A 26454-nucleotide genomic window follows, 5' to 3' on the forward strand; every position below is an offset into this window, starting at 1 on the left:
CTCATGCATAAAATGACTGTGCAACCAGTAAAATATAACTGTTCCTATTTTTTGGGTGGGGCAGGCTGTAAGAAAATGTATAATGTAAGACGATTGCCCTTGTGATTGACCATTGAGGTAGTTTGAAGACAATAATAGACTGATATATTTTCTGACCTATGTACATAATGTTTACACTGAACATGAACAGACTCTTCCAAGCAGCTGGGTAAAATTAGAAGATAAAGATATTTGTATTAAACTGCGCGGTCCCATTCACTTCAATGGGATGGCTCTGTAGTATTCACTTGAACATAAAGAAGCCATCCTATTGTGACTGTGAACACATAGTTGTAATTACACCTGCTCACCGTTGCAGTTGGGACAGTGAGCAGGTAAACAATGAAGAGAAGACAGCGCTGATATGGGCAGTCTCTTCAAACAGCTGATCGGCAGTGTGTCGGGAGTTATCCCCCCACTGATCTGATATTGATGACCTAACCTGAGGATAGGTCATCAATATAAAAAAAAAAGCAAACACCCCCATAAGTGAAACTGTGTCTCTTGCTCCTTATGGGTTGGATATTGGTCCCTTCTCCCAGCACGTAGACTTAATAAAGAAATAAATCTAGAGATCTCTGCAGAGATTTCAACCTCAGATCTTCTGAATGACAGGCAGGACTTACCATTACACTATAGACCTGCCATGTTAGAAAGATAGGATCTTCTATACTTAAGGAGCTGTTTTCTGCACAGGTATTCTAATAGTATATTAACTAAAACGAATGGAAAAATTTGTGCCATTATTTACTTAGCGATCACCGTAAGTTATTTGTTCACTATGTTGTACAGGTTATTTTTATTACAGGGGTTTAACAGGATTTTCTAAATCTTAAATACTGATGAACTATCCTGTGGATAGGTCATCAGTATCTGATCGGTGGGTGTCCATCAGCTGTTTTCGAAGGCACCGGCGCTGGCAGTAGCGCTGTAGCAGTAGCGCTGTGGCCTTCTCGCAGCTTTCCTTAAAGGGAACCGGTCACCAGTTTTATGGTGTCCTAACTAAGGGCAACATAAATAAGTGACTGATTCTCTTAGCAAAATGCTGGGTCACTTTCTTCAATTGACCCAGTCAATCTGCCAACATCTTGTATTGAAAAGCTCCAGCTGATAATGATGAGTCCTGAATATTCATGAGCTCCTGACTCCCCCCGCCCACCTGGGCTGAATGAAGGAAGTTTTTTTCCATATGAATCAGCAGCAGGTGGGCAGGGGAGTGGCTATAGCTCTGAATTAAATATACACTGGACTCAATGACATCACGCCGGACTCCAATCAGCTCATTAGCATGCTGCATGTGGCATCTTTGTGTGTATATTATGAGGTAACCATCTGTCACACCAGTAAGTAAATACATCTAAGGTACTTTTTAGTAGTTAATGATTGTATATCATTAGTTAGATTATAATCAAATATCCACATGACAGGTTCCCTTTAAGCCAAGTGACGGCACATGGCCTACGCACATAAAACTGAATGGGGCTGAGCTGAGATACCAAGCACAAACACTAAACAATGTACAGCGCTTTGCTTGGTGAGCACTGAGAAGGACATGATGCTCACAGGTGCCTTCTCAAACAGATGATCGGCGGGGGTCCTGGGTGTCAGACCCCCACTGATCAGACACTCGGAAAACCCTTTTAACTTTGATAAAATCGGAAAAATATTTTAAAAAAATTCTAAAAGTAAAATTTTTCTGCTTTAACCTTCTATAAAGCAATTATTTCACAGGTATGTGCTGGGAACTGAACCGTGTACCTTCAGCATAGGAAGTAGCAGCCTTACCTACTACTGTATAGAAAGGCTGTGAAGCAAGTGTAGGATTTTCTGTGCCTAAATAGTATTACTGTTGTCTTCTCAGACATCATATTAAATAAATAGTGAAACTATTTAGTATCTGCTAGGAACAAAGAATGCTATTCCAACATCTGTGTATTTCTATATAGTAGTGGGTAAGGCTTTTTCCTATTGTACAGAATATCTGAGGATTGATTCCCAGTACATACCTATGAAATTATTATTTTACTAAAAGTTATGAAAGAAGAATGGAGCTTTTATTTTCCTGTTTTAAGTTAAAAGTTAAATTTTTTTAATGCTACTAGCAAAAATAATATAGAATAATAATATAGTAAAAAAACATTACAATTCATAGGTTTTTTGTAACATACTTACTATTAAATATCACAAAACAATATGTGGCATCTTTGTAATCATAATAACCCTTACAATATGGTGGAGGCATTATTTATGGTGAAAGGTAAACAGTGTAAATAAAAATGTTATGGCGATAAATGTGAGACGGGCTGGGGGAATGGAGGATTCCACGTGGTTTGCCTTTATGGGGCCCTGAAATTTCTGATAGCAGCCCTGAATAGGCGGCATGGGTTGTTGCTTCTACCCTTATACAGTGTATAAATGGTGAAGTCACTGCTTTGGCGTGGATTAAGAGCAATTTGCCACAAATAAAGATGCAGGTTACACAAACATTAACCACAATTTTCTATTTTGCATTTTATCAGAATACATGAAGATTTTCTCTCAGTGCTGATAGAAATTCTGACATTTATGTTTTCACATTCTGAACTCGGTCTCTTGCTTGGCATAAAACAGAATATTAAATGACTTCGGAGAGAAGAGGCAGCGGCTTTTAAGTCACAAAAATGTAAATAAAAAAGGGAATAATAGAAAACTATTTCACCACCAAGAGAAGATTTTACATAATGCAGAGGACATAACATTTACAGAAATCCTATTCACTTGTAAATCATTTAGGTCATAAATAACTAATGAAAGTTGTGCTACACAGCTAACCTATTGCAGAAGACATGTGGGTTGGGTGGTGGGTTAGTGTATTGATAGTTGTATAATTATCTTTAAAAAAACAAGACCAATGTTTTATAAAATGAATAATAATAACCTGGGTATACAGCTCTCATATAGACCTGTGTCTCTGTGGTGACAGACAAAAAAACAAACCATTTGTAGTCTGATTTTGCAGTCATGTGTTAATGTGTCCATACACATGAGATTAAAGTCAGCCACAAATGCCAATGTCAGCCATTCTGTCTGACTGTTGTTTGAAAAACACAAGTGCAGACTATCATTCGCGATGGCCAACGGCAGACTCTTGTCTGCCAAAAATGTAATCTGCCATGCTGAAAAACTGTGACCATTCATCAGCCGAAACTGCATGTTGATGGGAAGATCAGCTGAATTCCAGTATTTGAATTTAACTCATTTTTCTTTAAAATGACCTAGTTTGTTCACCAGTCGCTTGCTCCTCATCCAATAACCTTGCATAAACTACATGGAACATTGATAGTCTGCAAATGTCAATCATAAAGCGTCTAATGACTTTTTGATTTTTCTTACAGAATAACTATAGTGCCTAAAGATGGGAGAAGATTATCACCCAGGTAAAAGCCTGAGTCTGAAATGCCAATCAAGACTGAAGAAGGAATTTAGGAAAATGACAGTTATGGAATTTTTACAAAAGGGGGTTGGCAGAAAAGACTCTCACAGTAATCGGGATGTACTTTCTAACTGTTTGTAAGCAATATTTTTATCTTTAGCGTGAGAAGATTATTTTTGAATTGGACTGTCAACAAGGAGTAGATGGACCATGTAGCTTGCCTTCAAGGTCATACATGTAGTAGACAGGAAACAATGGCATCATTCGATACAGCAATGGCAGGCAGTGGTTAGTCTGCTGTATTTGTTCATATGTTGTCAAGTACTTAGTCTAAATGTCAGGCTAAAAGGTAGGAGCTGGCCACAGTTGACTACCAAAAAGAGTATGTTGTATGAGGGAATATAAAGAACCACCTAGTGTAAATTATAAGGGTTTTACAGAGCACATACTTCTAAGACCACTTATCATATCCTTATAATCTACAATAGAGGGCCTGTCCTTTTTATAATACCTAAGTGTTCCAAATAAGTACAGATGCACCCATCACAGGTCATTCATGATGGCATCTCAACGTGCTGTGTAGACCAATATTATTTACAGGAAGTTCTATGTAGAGTGACGTCAATTGTGTATTATGATTCGTTAACTTTAGATGAACTCCTGTAGGAGAGATGCTTTTCCACTTTCATTACACATGAGTCATGACAATAAATACTATCAGGATTGAATATATATATATATGGTTCTTCTGACTTTTAACTGGTGGGCATGGTTCACGGTACAGAGCATAACCAAGCTGTGCTTTTCAAGGCTGTAATTATAGATGATGCAGAGATAGAAATTGCACCTGGGCTGTGATGTCGGGGGGAGGGGGGCATAAGTCCCTCTACCACATTGTATCATAAAGGGCAGATTTCTCATACCCAGAAACCTTTGGGAGAGATATGGTTATTCATAGACACATACATGATTCCATTAATCCAGAAACCAACTGCAGAAAAAAACATCAGCTCTAAACTACAGATACAACCATAAGCTCTAATGCCAATAATATAGGAAATTCAACCGTAAGATGTCTTTTAACATGCCACCAAAATGTCAGAAGATAACATCAGTGACTGCCCAGCTTAGTAAACCTTTTGACATTTTTGGTGTAGTTAGAATGTTTTCAAGCCACCAAAGATCTTTCTGTACCAGGTCAGAAAATCAATGAAGGTACAATTCTAAATTCATCATCATGCCATCTGATAAAAGTTTGAAGCTACTTGCAAGGAAAGACAAAAATGGAAGCATTAATGAAGGCAAAAGAGTACAATCAATGCTGGCAATGAGCATGAAAAGTGGTTATATGGCCACCTCTAGTGGTAAGTAGGCCTACTTAGTGAGCTGAAAAAAGCATGGTATATCTTGAAGACGGGAAGTGGTTTGGGTAAGCAGTGGTAGAAATGCCAAAATAAAGGGCAATTACAGTACACCCCATTATTTTCCCATTTAAACAGGGCACTAAAATGAGTCACATGGTGGTGACTAGGGATAGAATAAGATTCTGTTAACATCACATTTTGAACTACAGGGTGGGCCATTTATATGGATACACCTTAATAAAATGGGAATGGTTAGTGATATTAACTTCCTGTTTGTGGCACATTAGTATATGTGAGGGGGGAAACTTTTCAAGATGGATGGTGACCATGGCAGCCATTTTGAAGTTGGACATTTTGAATCCAACTTTTGTTTTTTCAATAGGAAGAGGGTCATGTGACACATCAAACTTATTGGGAATTTCACAAGAAAAACAATGGTGTGCTTGGTTTTAACGTAACTTTATTCTTTCATGAGTTATTTACAAGTTTCTGACCACTTATAAAATGTGTTCAATGTGCTGCCCATTGTGTTGGATTGTCAATGCAACCCTCTTCTCCCACTCTTCACACAATGATAGCAACACCGCAGGAGAAATGCTAGCACAGGCTTCCAGTATCCGTAGTTTAAGGTGCTGCACATCTCGTATCTTCACAGCATAGACAATTGCCTTCAGATGACCCCAAAGATAAAAGTCTAAGGGGGTCAGATCGGGAGACCTTGGGGGCCATTCAACTGGCCCACGACGACCTATCCACTTTCCAGGAAACTGTTCATCTAGGAATGCTCGGACCTGACACCCATAATGTGGTGGTGCACCATCTTGCTGGAAAAACTCAGGGAATGTGCCAGCTTCAGTGCATAAAGAGGGAAACACATCATCATGTAGCAATTTCGCATATTCAGTGACCCCCTTAGACTTTTATCTTTGGGGTCATCTGAAGGCAATTGTCTATGCTGTGAAGATACGAGATGTGCAGCACCTGAAACTACGGATACTGGAAGCCTGTGCTAGCATTTCTCCTGCGGTGTTGCTATCAGTGTGTGAAGAGTGGGAGAAGAGGGTTGCATTGACAATCCAACACAATGGGCAGCACATTGAACACATTTTATAAGTGGTCAGAAACTTGTAAATAACTCATGAAAGAATAAAGTTACGTTAAAACCAAGCACACCATTGTTTTTCTTGTGAAATTCCCAATAGGTTTGATGTGTCACATGACACTCTTCCTATTGAAAAAACAAAAGTTGGATTCAAACTGTCCGACTTCAAAATGGCCGCCATGGTCACCACCCATCTTGAAAAGTTTCCCCCCTCACATATACTAATGTGCCACAAACAGGAAGTTAATATCACCAACCATTCCCATTTTATTAAGGTGTATCCATATAAATGGCCCACCCTGTACATTAAAATAAGTCTTTACAGGTAAACTGATTCTTGATCACGCCTGTCCTTCATACTTTCTAGTACAGTATGTTGCTTTATTTTTGTGCAGCTGCCATGAGATGTAGTAGAATAGGACCATGGTGAATAGAAGAACATATGCCACCATTTCCACACTGGGCCTAAAATCTATTTTTAGTGCCACTTGATTATTTTATTATATTACATGTGCCCTAAAACCCCCACCCTCTTGGGATCTTATCTCTGTGTGCAGTCTAGTTCCAAGAGAAAATCGGGTTCCGACCATCATTTGTCCAGCCATACAGTGTACTATGTTAGCTTCATGATAGCTCTAGAATAGTTTGGCAGTAGAAACTGGACAGGGACAAAAAGTGGATGGGTGGCTAAGTGACCAAAGAAAACTCTAAATAGTTGAAAATGTAAACACTCCTTCTCCCAAGCATCTCCTAGTGTTTAACCCCTTAGTAAACTGTCTGTTTTGGCCTAAGCAATTTTTTTAACTTTTTTTTTTTTTTGCAATTAAGGCTGTTAGAGCAGGAGCTCCTGTGCAGCATTTAAACTGTGCCGCCATAAAAAGGCGTATTGGTGTTCACTAAGGGGTTAAGACACCTTTAGGGTTTTTCCACTACTGGAGTACAGTGATGCTGGTTATTTGAACATGGATGGAAAATTATAGGATTTCTTGCTGGACTCAAAAAATCTGCTCAATTTCATATTTCTGCTCTTATTATACACTGTACAAAACCACAAGTGCCCTGACTCTATCTACCTACCTACCTATTTATCTATCTATCTATCTATCTATCTATCTATCTATCTATCTATCTGTCTATTTATCTATCTGCTAAATAAAGAGAAAGGCAGGTATTATTTGTTGTAAATGTTATTATTTATTTTTCATTTTTCTAAACCTAATTACAATGCTCGTTTAGGGTGTATTTAGCTCATAGTGTTTGTTACCTAAAGCTGAGGGGTCAGCTTTCTGTGCTGAAAGGCTGCAGAATTGCACAAAACAATATGGGCCCTGGTAATGACACTGATTCAGCACCAGGGCACCAAAATATGTATGTGGCATCCCTCACTTTTCACTTTAAAGGTCCCAGTTAAATTGCCATTTTGCCCGTTTCATAATCTGGTCTTTTCTTTGTTAGTGAAAAGACAAGCTCTATATTTGGGGGGGGGGGGGGGGGGGGGAATTCCCACTGGATGCACATTGAGAAATCATACACTGTGGAATATTGTCCAAAAAATTTTTTTTTTAATTCCACAATAATGGATTAGTCCTCTGATTCTTTCAAATATTAAAAGTAAAATATACTATAATTTACTAGAATCTGATTGGTTACTGTGGGACCTCTACTCTTCTTCATTTGTAAAAAAAAATTTAAAATATTTCCAGATTGTTATTTTTATTCTGAAACAACAATAAAAACAATATTCCAAGTCTTCTTTTAGCCACTTACAATCACGAAACATGCTTGGAAAATATCCTTATGTTTTATTGCATTTTGGTCTGGAAAATACCGTATAATTTAACAAGTCTCTGACGGCTTCAGCTAACCTCATAAACAGAGAAGTTCTTTGGCTTGTCAAGTGACTCACACAAAGTCAAATATGAAAAATAACAAAATATCGTGTTATTGCTGAGAATCAACATAAAAGGAATAAATGACTGATAGTAAGGTGTATTAAACTGTACATTCTTGGTATTACCAGTAATATTTTATATTATTTCAATTATTGTTGTCAAACCGGTTGGCCACTTTGGACCATTCTCATTTGTTAGAAGGGCCCTCAGTTCTAAGCTAATTACAAGGTGGTGGAACCACTAGGGAACAGCTGGGATCTGCAGGAGAAGCCTCCAGCAAGTGGTAAAGGGGTTGGAGAGTAGTAGCTGCATATACTGTATGCTGGTAGCAGAGCATGCATGCAGCCTTTGATAAGCATTATTAAACTATCGGCACTGTTGTCCAAAAGTTAAATATGAATGGTTCATGTTTACATGCCGGCGCTGCGCTGGGGACATGACCGCTAAAGGAGTATTTCATTCATCAACTGCCTCCTTTCATTTAGGCCTCATGCACACGACCGTTGTTGTGTTCCGTTCCGCAAAATGGGGTTCCGTTGTTCCGTGATCCGTTTCCGTTTTTGTTTCCGTGTGTCTTCCTTTATTTTTGGAGGACCACCAGACATAAAGGAATGTAAAAAAAAGTCTAAGACAGGTTTGCCATGCTAATGATAGGAAAAAAACGTACGCGGACGCGCGGATGACAATATTGTGTGCCTCCGCATTTTTTAGCAGTCCCATTGACTTGAATGGGTCCGCGAGCCGTTTTCCATGAAAATAATAGGACATGTTATATTTTTTGGACGGACTGGAACCACGGATCATGGACGCGGATGGCAAACGGTGCATTAGCCGAGTTTTCAACGGACCCATTTAAAATCAATGGGTCTGCAGAAAATCACGAAAAACGGCGCACGGACACGGAATAAAACAACGGTCGTGTGCATGAGGCCTTACATCGAGGACTAACAAGGGGGAGGCTGCTGATGCATTTTCACATAAAACTATTTTCTCTCCCGACAGGAAAAGTGTCTATGTGAAAGAAAAATAGATACTCACTATAGATGAGCGAAGTTTTGAAAAATTTGATTCGGCTGAAAATTTAGAGATCCACAACAGGGATGGCCATAATCCCATGTGGATCCCTCCGTAAGGTTCTGGTTCCTCCCTACTATGAACCTATTGATTTTTTGCTATTAAAATTATTAAAATAAGACCAGATGGCCAAACATGATGGATGGATCAAACATGTGCACTGCTGCAGCCATTCACTAGCCTCAGTGAAGATGCGTCTTCCATTAGTATGCGACCTCTGAGCCTCTGTGGACCGGCTTCTGGGAAGCAGAAGTTGTGATGACGGGAGCCTCAATGCTGAAGTAGAGAGGCATTTAGGTGTTGATACTGTACAGATTTTTTCTTATAAGTGCCAAATACAGTACTTAAAGGGAACCTGTCACCTCAAAAACGCATATAAAACGGCCAGCATTACCTCATAGTAGCCCCCAGTCTGCTAATAATCATATGTTTGATCCTTTAGTCTGATGCTCCATAGGTTCAAAAAACGATGTTTTAAGCACCATCAGCGCTATCTTGCTGTTCAGCTTGAAGTCAAGGGGGCATCGGCTTCCTTGCTTCAAGTCAAGGTAAGCACGCCGCCTAACCGTCCCCTCTCTTGTTAGATTGACAGCCTGCAGTGCGGCCGGGATAGCATAAGCCTCGCACATGCGCAGTGCGCCGCTGGAACCTGGCTAACAGCGGCAGGCGAAGACAGGAACGCACCTTACAAAGGAGCGCACTGTGCATGCGCGGGACTTATGCAATCCTGGCCACACTGCAGGCTGTCAATCTAACAAGAGAGGGGACGGTTAGGCGGCGTGCTTACCTTGACTTGAAGCAAGGAAGTCGCTGCACCCTTGACTTCAAGCTGAACGGCAAGATAGCGCTGATGGCGCTTAAAACATAGTTTTTTGAACCTATGGAGCATCAGACTAAAGGATCAAACATATGATTATTAACAGACTGTGGGCTACTATGAGGTAATGCTGGCTGTTTTATATGCGTTTTTGACAGGTTCCCTTTAAAGGGGTTTTCCGGGAGTAAGATATTGATGACTTCTTCTTAGGATAGGTCATCAATATTAAATCAGAAGGGATCTAACCCCTGGAACCCCATATTCCCTATCACCAAGCAGCTGCTTGAAGAGGCTGAGGTGCTTCAATCAGATTGCGATATTGTTAGCAAACAGGCAGGTGGAGAACTGGTCGAAGGGTCATGAAAAGGGGGAAATATTACAGTAGGTCCGTATCACCACTACAATATGGGGCCCTCTGTTTTACATATGTATTCCACTGTTTACAGGTTTATTCATCTTTTTGAATCCGACTTTGTCCTTGCAAATCAAAAAGTATTAAGAAGCTGACAAATGATGAAGAAAAGATCAAGTGAAAAGAAGGAATTTATCAATGTCATTTTTTGTTCTTGGCCCAAAAAAATCAAGCTCGAAAAAGCTTACCTACTATATGAGAAAACACATCTATTTCCTGCTATGTATGATTAACAGGCGCCACTTTAAAGGAGAGAAATTCTTTTATTCCAAATCCAGCATTACAGCATGTGCTCTGTAAAGGCAGAACACGGAGCCAGGAAAATGAGTTTCCAGAAATGCAGGATTTTAACAATATTTATATATTTTTATTGGTTGGAGATGGCATGTGTGCGAGGTGTCAATGCCATATACTGTAGCAGAGAGATCGTTTGGTGGGGAATTGGATATCCTCAGGCATACCATAGTAGCAAACCATGGGGCCTGAAACTGCCAGAGGAGCTGCATCGTTAACAAATGAGGAGGTGAGAAAATGGCCCAAAGGTCATGAAAAGGATGTGGAAGTAGATGCAGACACAAGGTTCTACTGTTCTAGGTGACAAAAACACCCATAGGCCCCTTCTCTGCTATGTGCTGTGTAGCAGAAACCTCCCTACTGTTTTGCCTACAAAAGGAGATGAGAAATTCCCATTAATGAGGCTCCAACTCTATAGAAATAGAGGGAGCCCAAATCTGTTTGGTTCTACTTCTGAGAATCTGTGCAAGGCTCCCCTCTCATGACCCAAGCTTCACTGAAGGAGGGGGCGAAACCAGAAAGAACCCAGCACCATAATGCTATGGGCTAACCTCTTTTCTATTTCACTACTGATTAGTTATACAAGACCTTTATTATGTACACAAACACATACCATGCAGGTTTAGAATCCATGTATTTGCCAATATTGCCTTTTTTTGTGGATTGTGTCATGAACCAAACTGCAAAAGCGGTAGAGTGTTAAAAAACAGCATCAAATGTGTGTTTCCTAGTAGATAGGGGCAAAGCTTACAAATGTATCATTTCAAATGTTGTTTAATATGGGATATAGAAGAAAGAAAAAGGCAAACAGTACAAAAAAAGTGCAATCTATTGGAGTAGTAGTAGTAATAGTTGGAGTAGTACTAATCATAATACATTGCAGTAACATAAAATAGGCAAACAGCTGCATCTAGAAGCAATACTGACACATATTCCTTAGGACAAAAGCAATATATGTGAAGAAATGATGAGTTTCCCTGAAGTTCTTTGGCGCCATCTTATTTTTATGTGGAATAAATCCGCTTATCTACAAAATGGTCATGTAATTCCTCCTTAAAACGGCAACTTGCCTAGCACTTCCTGCCAGGTTATGGGATTATCTGCCAGGATTAGACAGATTTGCATAAATATTTCAACAAATACATTAACATACTGTACATTCGCTTCAAACCAAAGTATACTCAGCCATGTTCTTGCCTTCATAGTGGGATACAGATGTGCACCCCCACACACACACACTTTGGACTGCACCATAATCATCTGTGCATCTGTTATATCAATGGGACGGGATAACTGGCTTTCCGTCACTGAATGTTATCAATAATGTTTTTGTGCAATGTCACCAAGAAAAGATCTTGAAAATATTAAGGAACTGAAATACAAAACTTTTTTGTACAAATGGTATAGACAACCATGTATGTCAGCCAGTAGTCTGTAACAAGACTTCAACTTAAGCCTATAGTAAAGCAGCCTTCTGCCATGACTCAATGAAGCCATATAAAATGCCTCCAAAAATCCCTGCACAAATAATAGGGAGTTAAGGGGAGAATTTATCATATCCCCCATGTCATCCAAATTTCTTTTAATCACAAATGGCATTTTTATGCCACCCTCACCAGGTTTCCAAAAATGGAGTTTAGTGAGGGCGTGGTGTGGCTGTGGCCATTGGTCCCTTCAGAAAATGGCGTAATTTGGGACAAAAATCTACGGCAGCTCCAAGTAACCATAGATCTCATATACTGGTCTTGATAAATCAGGGCCTAAGAGTTTATTGAGTGGGGTCCCTGTTCAGGATGTTCCTCTATTACAAGAGTGGAAAGCAGCTACAAAGAGCATTTCTCACTTGGAGGACCCAATGTCTCCCTGCAGTATACAGGCCATTGCCCAAATATTTAAATGATAGCTGTGTGATACTTTAATTTCCCTGTGGTGGCACTGCAGAAGAATTGAGCACTTGCTACTGGCTTCCCCCACTAAAAACTGCTAATTACCTTGTGATCAGGTTATTAATTGGGGATCCTTCTGACAAACTCCAGGACCTCTGTTTTCATGATTGCTGGACCCTCCAAAATCATACATCACTAGGAGTAATTTCATATACCTGGGCTTGTCAATTACTTTATAGGACATATTCACACAGTGGAAAAACACACTTGCGGAATTTTCTCCTGCCTGAACATGCCTGTGATCTATAAAACATTTCTTAAAGGGGTTGTGCAACATGATAGGTCATCAAAATAAGCTGGTTGGCGATACCTTGGGGCTTGTGCAAGTGCGGTGTCCTCTTCATTGTCTACCAGCACATGGTGAACATTGTAGTGGTGGTGAAGTGTAATTATATCTTCCACTTCCATTCACTTGAATGGGACTAACAGCTGTAATTACACTGCATCGCCACTACAATCAAGATGATGTGCAGGAAAACATTGAAGAGGATGCAGCACTTGTGCAAGCACTGCAGCCTCTTCAGGCGGAGGTTCTGGGAGTCAGCCCCCACCAATTTGACATTGATGACCTATCCTGAGGATAGGTCATTAATATCCTGACACTGCACAGTCCCTTTAATATACCTTTCAAGGGTTGGAATTCATTTGTTGATAGATGTAAGATGTAGCAACCAATCACAGCACAACTATTATTTCTTATAGTGCTCTTGAAAAATTAAAGCTGCTCTGTGATTGGTTGATTTGGCCAACAAAGCCAGTTTAACTTTTTGACAGTTTTCATAACTCTGTCCATAGAGTTAAGTTATAAAATTTAGGCTGCTGTTACATAGAAGCATCATTTAATGTAGTAAAAAAAAAAAAATACACAGCAAGCTCCCTCTAGTGGTGGCTTCAAGAAGCCAGCATTTTATCATTTAACTCTATGTCTTCCATTAAACTGCGATACAAAGTCAGAAAGGTTGTGTGTCTTGAAGCCGACCTTAAACTTTTCTCCTCTTTAACCTAACGTGATTCTTATGGGGACATGTTAATCAGTATTGAACTGTGTTCTGTACTCTGTGTGTTAGGAACCTTTCCCGCTGGGAGTAGTGTGCTATACATGAGCAGTTTTATACTTTCTTATTGTAAAAGTGTATTGTAACAAAAGGTATGTTTTTGGATTATTAATATCTATTAGCAAATTAATCTTAGAAAGTGGAAAAAAATTGGTCTGTGTTTTTATTTCATTCATCATATTTGGCATCTCACTACAAAACAGATATATTACATAATATATTGCCTTTAGATATTGCTTATATCTATCTATTGATCTATCTATCTACTATCTCTACAAACCGGGCTAAATTAAGCACAACTAAATATCAGACTTCACCCTTGTGTTGTGCTTAGGCCATATTGGTAGGTAATAGGCACTGCATACTAGAAACACCTTAATAGCCACTGCACACCATACACAATGTGCCCCAGCAACTGTACTTGCCAGGCCGCACCTGTACATTTTGTTTAAAACAAATAGCAAATACAAGTGCATCCCAGCAGTTAGCGGTTATCTGCCAGGCCGGATCCCGCAACTTAAAGCACAAAAGTATAAACAGCACTTTAAAGGGAACCTGTCACCATGTTCTGACTTATAAAACCGAATGTACCTTAATGCTTGGTTACCCTAATAGTTCCTAGAGATTGATCCATAATCTTCTCAGGACTAACCTTTCCTATTTTATCGCCCTATAAACCTTTACCGCCGTTAGGCTCATTTGAATAAATAATTCCTTCCCCTCACACCATCATAGCATATTTCCCGCCCCCTAAACTTTGATTGACAGCCGATTTCTGCCCTCACTGCTTGTAATCTCGTCCGAAATCGTGCACTTGCCCTTTATTTGTTAGACTAATCAGATAATTTAGTGCATGTCCCCTCCCCCTCACACCACTACGTGCTGGAATATTCTCAAGTATCCTCTTCAAAATACTTATGCAACGGAGCTCTGCCCAAAATGAATAATGCGCATGCGCGAGATCTTATCTATAGGGGCATTTCTTAGGCGGAGCTGAGGTGCTTGAAAATATGACTCTTCTCATGCCAAACAAGTAAGATATGACTTTTTTATGTTAATTAGCATAAAAGGCGGGAAAGGTTTATAGGGCGATAAAATAGGAAAGGTTAGTCCTGAGAAGATTATGGATCGATCGCTGGGAACTATCAGGGTAACAAAGCATTATGGTACATTCGGTTTTATATGTCAGAACATGATGACAGGTTCCCTTTAAAGAAAGGTCCACAAGGGCCCCATAGAAAAACTCCCAACTGAGATTTCCACCTTTAGATCCCAAATTATCTGTTGAATAGTTTGACAAGAAATCTGGAAAGAGGAACTTTATTTTTTGACTTGATAGTGATAACCTATATAATTCTAGCTGCCTGCAGCCACCACTAGGTGGAGCTGAATGTGACCAAACATATAAGGCTACTATTATATAAATTTGTATCAATGAACTGTTATGTCACAGCAAGTAGTAAGAGCAGCTCAGTGCCAGGCACCCTCCAACATACCTTTCTCTGTGGTAGGTCTGCCATTCAGATTATCAGCTTTTTCCCTGTCTTATAATCCTCCTCAGACTCAATTAGTTTTATCCAAATCTTTTTTAATCTCTTTTGAGAACTAATGAGCAGACGGTTATTTTATCCCTGACAAGTTGATAATGTTTTTTTGCATTTGCTGTTGCATATTCATAGTTTGTCACTTTAGATATAAGTTCAAAAAAAACTACTTCTTTCCCTCTGAAGACACATTAATAAATTTTCATAGCTATTTATACAAGTGACAATGTGTGCAGACTTAAATAAAACATTTTTCAACCTACACTGTTCCAGAGCTAAAAAATAAAAATATTTATGTCTTTCCCAAACTGGGCACACAATAATTTTTCTAAGGGCTCTTTCACACTTGCGTTATTGTCTTCCGGCATAGAGTTCCGTCGTCGGGGCTCTATGCCGGAAGAATCCTGATCAGGATTATCCTAATGCATTCTGAATGGAGAGAAATCCGTTCAGGATGCATCAGGATGTCTTCAGTTCCGGAACGGAACGTTTTTTGGCCGGAGAAAATACCGCAGCATGCTGCGCTTTTTGCTCCGGCCAAAAATGCGGAACACTTGCCGCAAGGCCGGATCCGGAATTAATGCCCATTGAAAGGCATTGATCCGGATCCGGCCTTAAGCTAAACGTCGTTTCGGCGCATTGCCGGAGCCGACATTTAGCTTTTTCAGAGTGGTTACCATGGCTGCCGGGACGCTAAAGTCCTGGCAGCCATGGTAAAGTGTAGCGGGGAGCGGGGGAGCAGTGTACTTACCATCCGTGCGGCTCCCGGGGCGCTCCAGAGTGACGTCAGGGCGCCCCAAGCGCATGGATCATGTGATCACATGGATCACGTCATCCATGCGCATGGGGCGCTCTGACGTCATTCTGGAGCGCCCCGGGAGCCGCACGGACTGTAAGTATACCGCTCCCCCGCTCCCCGCTACTACTATGGCAACCAGAACTTTAATAGCGTCCTGGGTGCCATAGTAACAATGAAAGCATTTGGAAGACGGTTCCGTCTTCAAATGCTTTCAGTACACTTGCGTTTTTCCGGATCCGGAGTGTAATTCCGGCAAGTGGAGTACACGCCAGATCCGGACAACGCAAGTGTGAAAGAGGCCTAAATTGTATTTTCAGCCCTCACATTTCTCTTTACAGTAAGGGCACATTTAAATTTGTGCTAGTTGTTTCCATTGTTCTGCTCAATTATAGGAGCTTCCCAAACTGAGGCACCAACACAGATGTGAACATTCCCTAAGAAATCATGTTCCAAAAACTAAGGGGGTAATTTATTAAACAGAAGTACACCTAAATTAGGCGACTTCTCCCCGCTCATGCTAGGTCCCAAAAAAATGGGCGTGGCTTGGGTGGGGAAGGGGACGGGCTGGCAGGCCCATCTCATTTACCATTTTTACGCCTGTTTTAGGCAAAAATCAGTAACAAGGCCTCCCAACTACCGGTGCCTCTACATAACTGCGGCGAATCCACCGCCAGTGCAGGGCTTTATTAAGAACGGTGCCTAAAATGACGGTCTTAATGAATGTGCCCCTAAATCTTCAGTACAAAGACGTTCAGAACGTATTTAAAAAAAAAAACCTTCATTAAAGAGATGTGAACCCCATAAGTCTACCAGCAGTGCAACATTAAACTCCTAGGCCCAAATTCAAAAATCAGTGACAAGGCCTCCCAACTACTATGTGCAGTTATGTGACTGCTGCCCATGCAGCCCATGTAATTACCTATGTCCCTGGAGTCAATCAGAAAACATATTGAAACAACTAGGCCTCTGTTAGAACCCTCAGGGTCAGTTTTCATGTGCTAATACATAGAGCAACGATCATGACTGTTCATTCTGGATCCTTGTCAGCTTGTTAAAGGAGTTGTCAGAGACCTTAGTAGTGCATAGCCATAGTAAACATAAAAAAGACCAGGTTGGAGTGTCACATCACTGCACTAGTGGTGTGATCTGCTGTCTATATGCATGTGCAATGCACTATCAACGGCCATAAGGTCCCTTTAGGCTGAGATAAGTGTTTGTTTTTCGTGACGCCAGTTGCAGTGAAGCAACAAGGGCACTGGGCCCCTTTTAGTGATACTGTGGTAGATGGTACCCAGGTGTAGGAATGCCAGAATGGTGTAGGGTGGCCTAAATTCCCCTTACTGTTGGTGAATGTGTCATGGTGCTCCTACGTGGATACGACTAGACCCCAGATGTTGGCTCCGAAGCAGAGCAAATAGGGTAAATAATGGAGGGATTTGAAGAAATAAATTGAGTCTAGACCTTGTGATGAAGTGGAAAACAGCTTTACTTTCAATAAACGTTTCTCAAAACAATTTTAGTCTTTATCTTGGTTTCCAGCAGGCTTTGGCATTAACTGTGGCAGGCAAACTCCTCTCTACTACATCAGTTGCTCTCTGACCCTGCTGTGCTGACAGGCTGACTATAGAACTCAGCTTCTTCTCTATGCTGTACTTCACTTTGTAATCTGGTCTGTCTCCAGCTCTGTCCAGGGAACACTTACTCCTGGTCCCTGAGGCTTCAGGTTTCTGCTTCCATGTCCAGCTGAGCTGAAGGTGCTCAATCTGGTCCAGACAGGGCTCATCCAACAGGGACATGCATCTGCTGCACACCCTTCCTAGGAAGAGGGTAAAACTACAACTGACTCTAACTAGAACTCCACCCTCCCTGTAGTAAGTGGGGCACACCCACCACACCACAGAGGGAGGTGTTAGAATGGAAAGGAAGGTTCCATTCTATGTACATGTAGCTCTGCCATTTATGCTGCCACCTGCTGGTGAAGCAGGCATATTGCATAAGAACAGTTACAAAATAAGAAATAAGAATACACATTGTACAGGACCTGGAAATAAATACGTAAATACATGACACTAGCCCATTAGAATTAGAGATAAAAACAGGCTGCAGAAGTGGTATTGCACCTCTGGGGCATTACATACCCCTTACTTAAAAATAAGCCGCCCTCGGCTTGTGCTTAGGGTATATATATATATGTATCAAGGCCGATTCATTGGCCTGCATTTGTGGGAGGGGTGCCCTGCCCTATATCTGGCACGCACCTTTCTCCAGAGGGGACGGACGGCAGCAGTGTTCCTGTTACAGCCGCGGCGTCAGCATCTCCTAGGCGACAGAGCGTCACTTCCGGTCGGCGCTTCCTCCTGCAGTCCGGCGTCCTGTTCCTCCTCGTGCGGCGGGTAAGTAGCTGCTGCCTCAGCGCAGTATCGGCTCGTTAGTCCGGTCGGTGGGGTCGGTCCTTCTAAGGTATGAGAGGGACATCCCCACACCGGAACGGCAGTCTGGCAGCACGCCCCGCTCCCACGTGACTTGCACGCAGGTAGCAGGAGTCAGCGGGACTCCGTTCGTATATTTGCTGGGGCAACTCGCATTAGGCTCTATCTTTCTGCATTGGGGGAGGCTTGTAAGGGAGTAAGGACGGGGGAGGGGGGGGAATGTCAATGTGAAGGGTAATCTTTGAGGGCGGATGTTCAATCTGCCTGATCAATCACAGCCTAGCTGTTTTAACTTTTCTGTCAAGACCAATTTTGTAAAAATCACCATGACTGTTGTATGGGGGGCAAAGTCTGGCACGGGTCGCCGTGCTGTCAGTTAGGTAGGGGGTTAATGCCATACAGCGTGATGGTGATGAGTTGTTGGGGGTAGTTCCCCCAGTAACAGGCGCCCCTAGACGTAGGCCAGCAGGGGCATGCCAGACCCTTCACATTGTATGGCATTTTATTTCATTGTTCTGTTTCAGATGGGCAGGTTTCTCATTTGCCTTTCTTCATACACTTGTCGCAATTTGCTTGCTACATACAGTCATGTGAAAAAATTAGGACACCCTTTGAAAGCATGTGGTTTTTTGTAACATTTTTAATAAATGGTTATTTCATCTCCGTTTCAACAATACAGAGAGATTAAAGTAATCCAACTAAACAAAGAAAACTGAAGAAAAGTCTTTTCAAGATCTTCTGTAAATGTCATTCTACAAAAATGCCTATTCTAACTGAGGAAAAAGATAGGACACCCTCACATGTATTCCCTCTTAAATTGGCTCAGATCTCACACAGGTATATCACACCAGGTGCACATAATTAGTAGATCGTTACTCTGCATGTTGAATGAGGCTTGCCCTATTTAAACCTCAGACATTTAGTTTGGTGTGCTCCTGACTGTTGAAGTGAGAGTGAGCACCATGGTGAGAGCAAAAGAGCTGTCAGAGGACTTCAGAAAAAAGATTGTAGCAGCCTATGAGTCTGGGAAGGGATTTAAAAAGATCTCGAAAGATTTTCAAATCAGCCATTCCACTGTCCGGAAGATAGTCTACAAGTGGAGGGCTTTCAAAACAACTGCCAACATGCCCAGGACTGGTCGCCCCAGCAAGTTCACCCCAAGAGCAGACCGCAAGATGCTAAAAGAGGTCTCCAAAAACCCTAAAGTGTCATCTCGAGAACTACAGCAGGCTCTGGCTACTGTTGATGTAGAAGTACATGCCTCTACAATCAGAAAGAGACTGTACAAGTTTAACTTGCATGGGAGGTGTGCAAGGAGGAAACCTTTGCTTTCCAAGAGAAACATCGAGGCCAGACTGACATTTGCCAGAGATAAAGTTGACAAAGACCAGGACTTCTGGAATAATGTTCTTTGGACAGATGAGTCCAAAATTGAATTATTTGGACACAACAGCAGAGGACATGTTTGGCGTAAACCAAACACAGCATTCCAAGAAAAGAACCTCATACCAACTGTGAAGCATGGAGGTGGAAGTGTCATGGTTTGGGGCTGCTTTGCTGCAGCAGGACCTGGTCAGCTCACCATCATAGAATCCACGATGAATTCTACTGTGTATCAGAAGGTGCTTGAAGAACATGTGAGACCATCAGTTAGAAAATTAAAGCTGAAGCGGAACTGGACCATGCAACATGACAATGACCCAAAACATACTAGTAAATCAACCAAAGATTGGCTGAAAAAGAAGAAATGGAGAGTCCTGGAATGGCCAAGTCAAAGTCCAGATTTGAATCCCATTGAGATGCTGTGGGGTGACTTGAAAAGGGCTGTACGTGCAAGAAACCCCTCAAACATCTCACAGCTGAAAAAGTTCTGCATTGAGGAGTGGGGTAAAATTTCCTCAGACCGATGTCGAAGACTGGTAGATGGCTACAAGAACCGTCTCACTGCAGTTATTTCAGCCAAAGGAGGTAACACTCGCTATTAGGGGCAAGGGTGTCCTATCTTTTTCCTCAGTTAGAATAGGCATTTTTGGAGAATGACATTTACAGAAGATCTTGAAAAGACTTTTCTTCAGTTTTCTTTGTTTAGTCGGATTACTTTAATCTCTCTGTATTGTTGAAACGGAGATGAAATAACCATTTATTAAAAATGTTACAAAAAACCACATGCTTTCAAAGGGTGTCCTAATTTTTTCACATGACTGTAGATAGCTGTGTTTTTATTTTTGCATATGCCCGTCAGCCGTTCAGCCAACTCCGTGAGAACCCCGGCAACCTGACAATCGTGTCTCGTCGCCCAGCTTCGGGCCACTTGAACGCAGGCGCAAGCGTTGTTAAAAAAAAAAATACTTATTCTGCTTAATTCATGCGGACAGGTCTATTTCCACGGTTGATTCCTTGTGTTCTTCTCATATCAGCATCTTGTCCTGTTTCCGGTAAGGTCCTCCTTCTTTGGCTCCAATTTATTTTCCACTGTCACACGTCTCCTCTTTCTCCGTACCTCAGCTGTCAGGTGGTCACCAGGGTCAGTTACCTTTGCATGACGGTTTCTGCAGTGGCGGCGGTGGTGTCAAGGCACGGGTGGTAGTCAAATTGTTGCTAAACAGTGGTAGTGACGGTCCGTCATTTTGCTTGTTTTACAGTCTGGTCATGTCTCACGTGTCAGATATCGTGGATGCTTCTGGCGAAGACTTGGGTTCCAGGGCATCGGAATCCGGCAGTATTCCGTCTCTGCGCAATTGGACTGTGCCCAAACTCATGTCTGAACTAACCAAAAGAGGCATTCCTTTCCCGGCCGCTGCCCGGAAGGCGGAATTGTATCGGCTGCTGGGGTCCACCCCTGCAGAACCTAGTCAGCGAGAGGTCTCTATGGCCACGGTTCAGACCTCCTTGACGCAGCTCCACGTCATTCTGAATGGCCTCACCTCCTCTATGTCTGGTGTGCAATCCAGGTTGGAGTCGGTGGAGGCTAGAGTCGCTGGCTTATCTTCACCCGCCACTCTGTTACCAGTAGCAACGGCACCTGTTGCCAGTACCTCAGGTAACTTTGTTTCAGTGCCCAACGTCACTCCAGCCCATTTCATTCCGGCAAATATCAAAAAGGACATCCTCGATGGCAGAGACGTGAACCTAGCCTCCCTCTTAATTGCCACTCGTGACCTATTGGACAATAGGGTAATTGCATGCGGCGATGTTTCTGTCGTCCTGAAGGGACGCGATCTCAGGCTTAGCAGGAAGTAAACGATTCCGGAGTTTGTACTCGCCTTTAGTCTCTACCGAGATATCATCTGTTCAGTACGACCAGATAGGAGAGAAGAGTTGGACCTGTATCTGTTCAGGGTCACTGAGTTGGGCTACAAGTACGGAGGGTTCGGGTTTTTGACTACCATTGCTCGTTTTCCGCAAAGGCGGCAGCAGCACTCAGTCAGTTCCAGTTTACCACCAACTGGGCCAACATAGACACAGAGATATTCTGTAGGCACTTCGCTGGGCTTAAAGCCCCGGCATGTTCTTCGTGCCAGTCCATCTATCACACAGGAGAATGGTGTCATAATGCCGCGAATGGCCCGAGGTCCAATCCTTCTTCCCCTATCCCTGGTCCGTCGGCTGGCGTCCAGCAGAACCCTGCTGTAGACAAACTCGGCCGCCCAGTCAAGTACCTGGGCAGGTCGCAAATTTGTAACAACTTTAATTTCTCTACTTGCAATTATAGTCAGTGCCGTCTGTTGCACATTTGCGTCAACTGTTTCCGAGCCCACCCGAAGGTTGCCTGTTCATTAAAAACTGATAAACATTGCATGAGCGTGGTAAATGTAGACCTCCTTGAATTTTACTTGCAGGGGCATGAGGATGCTTCCTTTCGTGACTTTCTTGTGTCAGGTTTTACTAATGGTTTTCACACAGGTCTTGTGGCGTTACCGGATGACACCCATGAGTGTAGGAACCTGCAGTCTGCGTCACACAACCCCGGGTCCATAGATAGACTCCTCCAGTTGGAGTTAAACAAGGGATACATCATCGGCCCCTTTTTGTCATCCCCATTCGAACGCTGGAGGGTCAGCCCCATAGGAGTAGTCACGGGAAAGTTCAGCCACAAAGAAAGGTTGATTTTCGATCTGTCAGCGCCCCATGGGTTAACTACACCCAGTCTGAATGCGCTCATTCCAGCGGAGGAGGTCAGCATGGTGTACGCCTCCATCGATCAGGCTATTGCACTCATCCTTGCCACAGGCCCTGGGGCGATCCTGTCCAAAGCGGACATATCAGACGCGTTCAAGTTGATGCCGATCAGGCCAGAACTATGGCGGTGGCACGGGATCAAGTGGAATTCCCTTTATTATTTCGCAACAAAGTTGACTTTCGGATCCCGTAGCAGCCCTTGGATTTTCGATCAGCTGGCGAAAGCCTTGCATTGGATCCTCGAGAACAGATTTGGTTGCGAACATGTTATACATTACTTGGACGATTTTTTGCTGATCGAATCTCCACAGGGGTCGCGGCGCGATCTCCAGAGCCTGTTAGCATGCTTCGCTCAATTAGGGATCCTCGTTTCCCCCAAAAAAGTGGATGGTCCTGCGACCACCATCACATTCCTGGGCATCGTGTTGGACACAGAGAGCATGTCAGCTAGGTTGCCGGAAGACAAGTTGGTTAGGGTCCGGGCAGTCATTCACAGTTTCGTCACTGGTAGGGTCACCACCAAGGTAGAACTGCAGTCGTTGTTAGGCATGTTAAATTTTGCGATGCGCGTCATTCCTCAGGGTAGGTCTTTCGTAGCCAGATTGTTACCACTCCTCTCAGCAGCCCCCTGTCAGGATAGTCCAGTGTTCCTGGACAGTCAAGCGCAAGCGGATTTGAGCATGTGGGACCACTTCTTGAGTCATTGGAATGGCGTTTCCATGTTTGTCCCGTTTCCATGTTTGAATGGCGTACAACACTGGCTGGCGGTTGTACTGGAAGTTCCAGCAGGAACACCCCCGAGGCGGCCTTGACCATATTGACTTCATATTGTCGTTCATTGGGTACTGTCATGGGCATATGCACCTTTCACATGGCACCGTCAAAACTTACCTGTCAGGGGTCCAACATCATTTGTCTCGCTCCCATCTAGAAAGAACATCGTTGTTTTCCAGTCACGTGGTCAAGGCCACGTTGAAAGGTCTACAGAACTGTACCCCAGGCGTCAGCTCCCGTAGACAGCCCATTTCCGGCCCAGTGTTCAGAGGCATGTCCGATTTGTTAGACCTAAGCCCTTTCGGGGTTCTACAAAGCTTAGTACTCAAAGCTGCCATCTACTTGGCCTTTTACGGCTTCATGAGGCCAGGAGAATTCACATCACTGTCACTTAGTGGCCCCTTCCTAGCTCGCCGACAGCTGGTCCCCAGCCCAGAGGGCTTTGTCTTATCTTTGCCTGTGACCAAGACCTCCCAGTCAGGTCCCCCTACCCAGATCAAATTCTTCCCCACGTCTCACAAATGGTGTCCGGTCCACGTCCTGCAGGAGTTGTCAGGGGCACTGGCCGGTCGCGGCACTAACACCCCACTGTTACCCTTCGGGATAGCAGCATTGTCCACCTCCCAATTCATAGCGCATGCACGTATACTCGCGGTCAATCTAGGTTTGGACCCCCTCACGGTGTCAGGGCATTCGTTCAGGATAGGGGCAGCCTCGGCCGCTTCCAGGAATCAGGTGCCAGCACACATTATCCGTAAGTTGGGCCGGTGGCGCTCGTCTTGTTACAGCCGATATGTTCCGAACCCCGTTAGCTAGATTTCTTGTGCCTTTCAGAGTTTGGCGTTGTAATATGTCAATAAACACGCTTTGTATTTTCATGCTGGGTTTTTGGCCTCTTTCAGGTGTACTCTCGACGGAAGCGGTTATGGCACAACTCAAGCCGCTAGTTCTGTTGGGGCGTACATCAGGGGGTAGGTTCTTTCACACATAGCCCCGGCCACAAGTATCAAGGCCGATTCATTGGCCTGCATTTGTGGGAGGGGCGCCCTGCCCTATATCTGGCACGCACCTTTCTCCAGAGGGGACGGACGGCAGCAGTGTTCCCCTCCCAGCCCGCCCCTTTTCCTTTCACTCTCCTACAGGGTATGCCCTCTTTCAGGTGTACTCTCGACGGAAGCGGTTATGGCACAACTCAAGCCGCTAGTTCTGTTGGGGCGTACATCAGGGGGTAGGTTCTTTCACACATAGCCCCGGCCACAAATATATATATACAGTACAGACCAAAAGTTTGGACACACCTTCTCATTCAAAGAGTTTTCTTTTATTTTCATGACTATGAAAATTGTAGATTCACACTGAAGGCATCAAAACTATGAATTAACACATGCGGAATTATATTCATAACAAACAATTGTGAAACAACTGAAAATATTTCATATTCATGTTCTTTAAAGTAGCCACCTTTTGCTTTGATTACTGCTTTGCACACTCTTGATGAGCTTCAAGAGGTAGACCCCTGAAATGGTTTTCACTTCACAGGTGTGCCCTGTCAGGTTTAATAAGTGGGATTTCTTGCCTTATAAATAAGGTTGGGACCATCAGTTGCGTTGAGGAGAAGTCAGGTGGATACACAGCTGATAGTCCTACTGAATAGACTGTTAGAATTTGTATAATGGCAAGAAAAAAGAAGCTAAGTAAAGAAAAACGAGTGGTCATCATTACTTTAAGAAATGAAGGTCAGTCAGTCAGCCGAAAAATTGGGAAAACTTTGAAAGTAAGGGCTATTTGACCATGAAAGAGAGTGAAGGGGTGCTGCCGCAGATGACCTGGCCTCCACAGTCACCGGACCTGAACCCAATCAAGATGGTTTGGGGTGAGCTGGACCGCAGACTGAAGGCAAAAGGGCCAACAAGTGCTAAGCATCTCTGGGAACTCCTTCAAGACTGTTGGAAGACCATTTCAGGGGACTACATCTTGAAGCTCATCAAGAGAATGCCAAGAGTGTGCAAAGCAGTAATCAAAGCAAAAGGTGGCTACTTTGAAGAACCTAGAATATGACATATTTTCAGTTGTTTCACATTTGTTTGTTATGTATATAATTCCACATGTATTAATTCATAGTTTTGATGCCTTCATAGTCATGAAAATAAAGAAAACTCTTTGAATGAGAAGGTGTGTCCAAACTTTTGGTCTGTACTGTATATGTGCTCCAATGGTACCTGGGAAAAATGTGAGTGCTGCATGAAAATACACATACATATGAAGACTGACATATAAGACAGCTACCTATGGATTTCTGCTTGAGTAGGGTGTCTAACCTCGGGTTTTTCCTTTCGCAGCGAGCCGATAAAGCAGATATACTGCGCTAAGCACTCAATACTCCATGATGTGGCCATAGTTGTATATGGAGCATGGGGGCTTCATGTACAGTAATCACTCCACATGCTATGATACGCCCGCAAACAGAAGGGTGGCTTAATCCTGTATTCCCTTCCAAGCACCAAGGTCTAGTAATGCTTTATGCTTAGTCACCTTGATGGCTGACCAGGTAGTTTCACACATTTTCCTAGGTTTGGCAGAGCACAAGACCTAGGGTATAAATAACCTTGGCTAAGCACAAGGCCTTAAAACATATAACAATTAGGAGGATGAGGCAGAGGTCTCTAATCTCTCCAGACACATATTAGCAGTGGGTTACCCTTGACGATCTTAGATCTGCTTGTGACTTACCACTTGGTTCCCCCTGTGTAGCAATACAATTGATCTAACACAAGGTCACATAATAACCATTAGTATTTAGCGTCCTCAGAGGCAGTCCATAATGAGCAATAGTGATTTAAGACTTGCTTGTGACATACCAGACGTCCTCAGAGGCATTCCATAAAAGCAATGAAGTAAGGTGCTGCCTATCTGGCTAACTATATTATTTTACCAAAGTCCATACAAAAAGTGCATACACTGAAATTTCTTAACTCATCGCGTTATCTTGAGACAAAAGCCATTGAAAAGCAATTGAAGGTGTTTGCTTAGATTATATAACACAACTCAAAAATGTCAGAAAAAAGGAGTGTTAACTCTGCTCCATCCATATAATCACATTGTGGCACCGGCAAAAGAACACACACAATGGGCACAGTACACTTGAAAGTTGCTGAACCTGAAAAAGATTATTGTAAATCACAGTGCAAAGTAGATAAGGCAAATATTTAAGGCACATATTCAACATAATAAGGTAGTGCAATAAGGCAATAAAATCACATTTGAGTCCATTTCCTTCAGTACTTGTAGATAAAGTTCACCGAACTGGAACTTTTAAGTGCAA

General features: G+C 42.7%; 1 protein-coding gene across 1 annotated transcript in view; it reads left to right on the forward strand.

Moving 5' to 3' along the window:
• SHISAL1 (shisa like 1) overlaps positions 1-4179 on the forward strand; it is a 302538-nt gene extending 298359 nt beyond the window's left edge. The window contains exon 7 of the mRNA XM_040439158.1: positions 3414-4179. Coding sequence (XP_040295092.1) covers position 3414 — 1 coding nt within the window. The 3' untranslated portion in view covers positions 3415-4179. The remainder of the gene's footprint in view (positions 1-3413) is intronic.
• The last annotated feature ends 22275 nt before the right edge of the window (positions 4180-26454 follow it).

This window comes from Bufo bufo, chromosome 1 (assembly GCF_905171765.1).
Source record: "Bufo bufo chromosome 1, aBufBuf1.1, whole genome shotgun sequence".
NCBI lineage: Eukaryota > Metazoa > Chordata > Amphibia > Anura > Bufonidae > Bufo > Bufo bufo.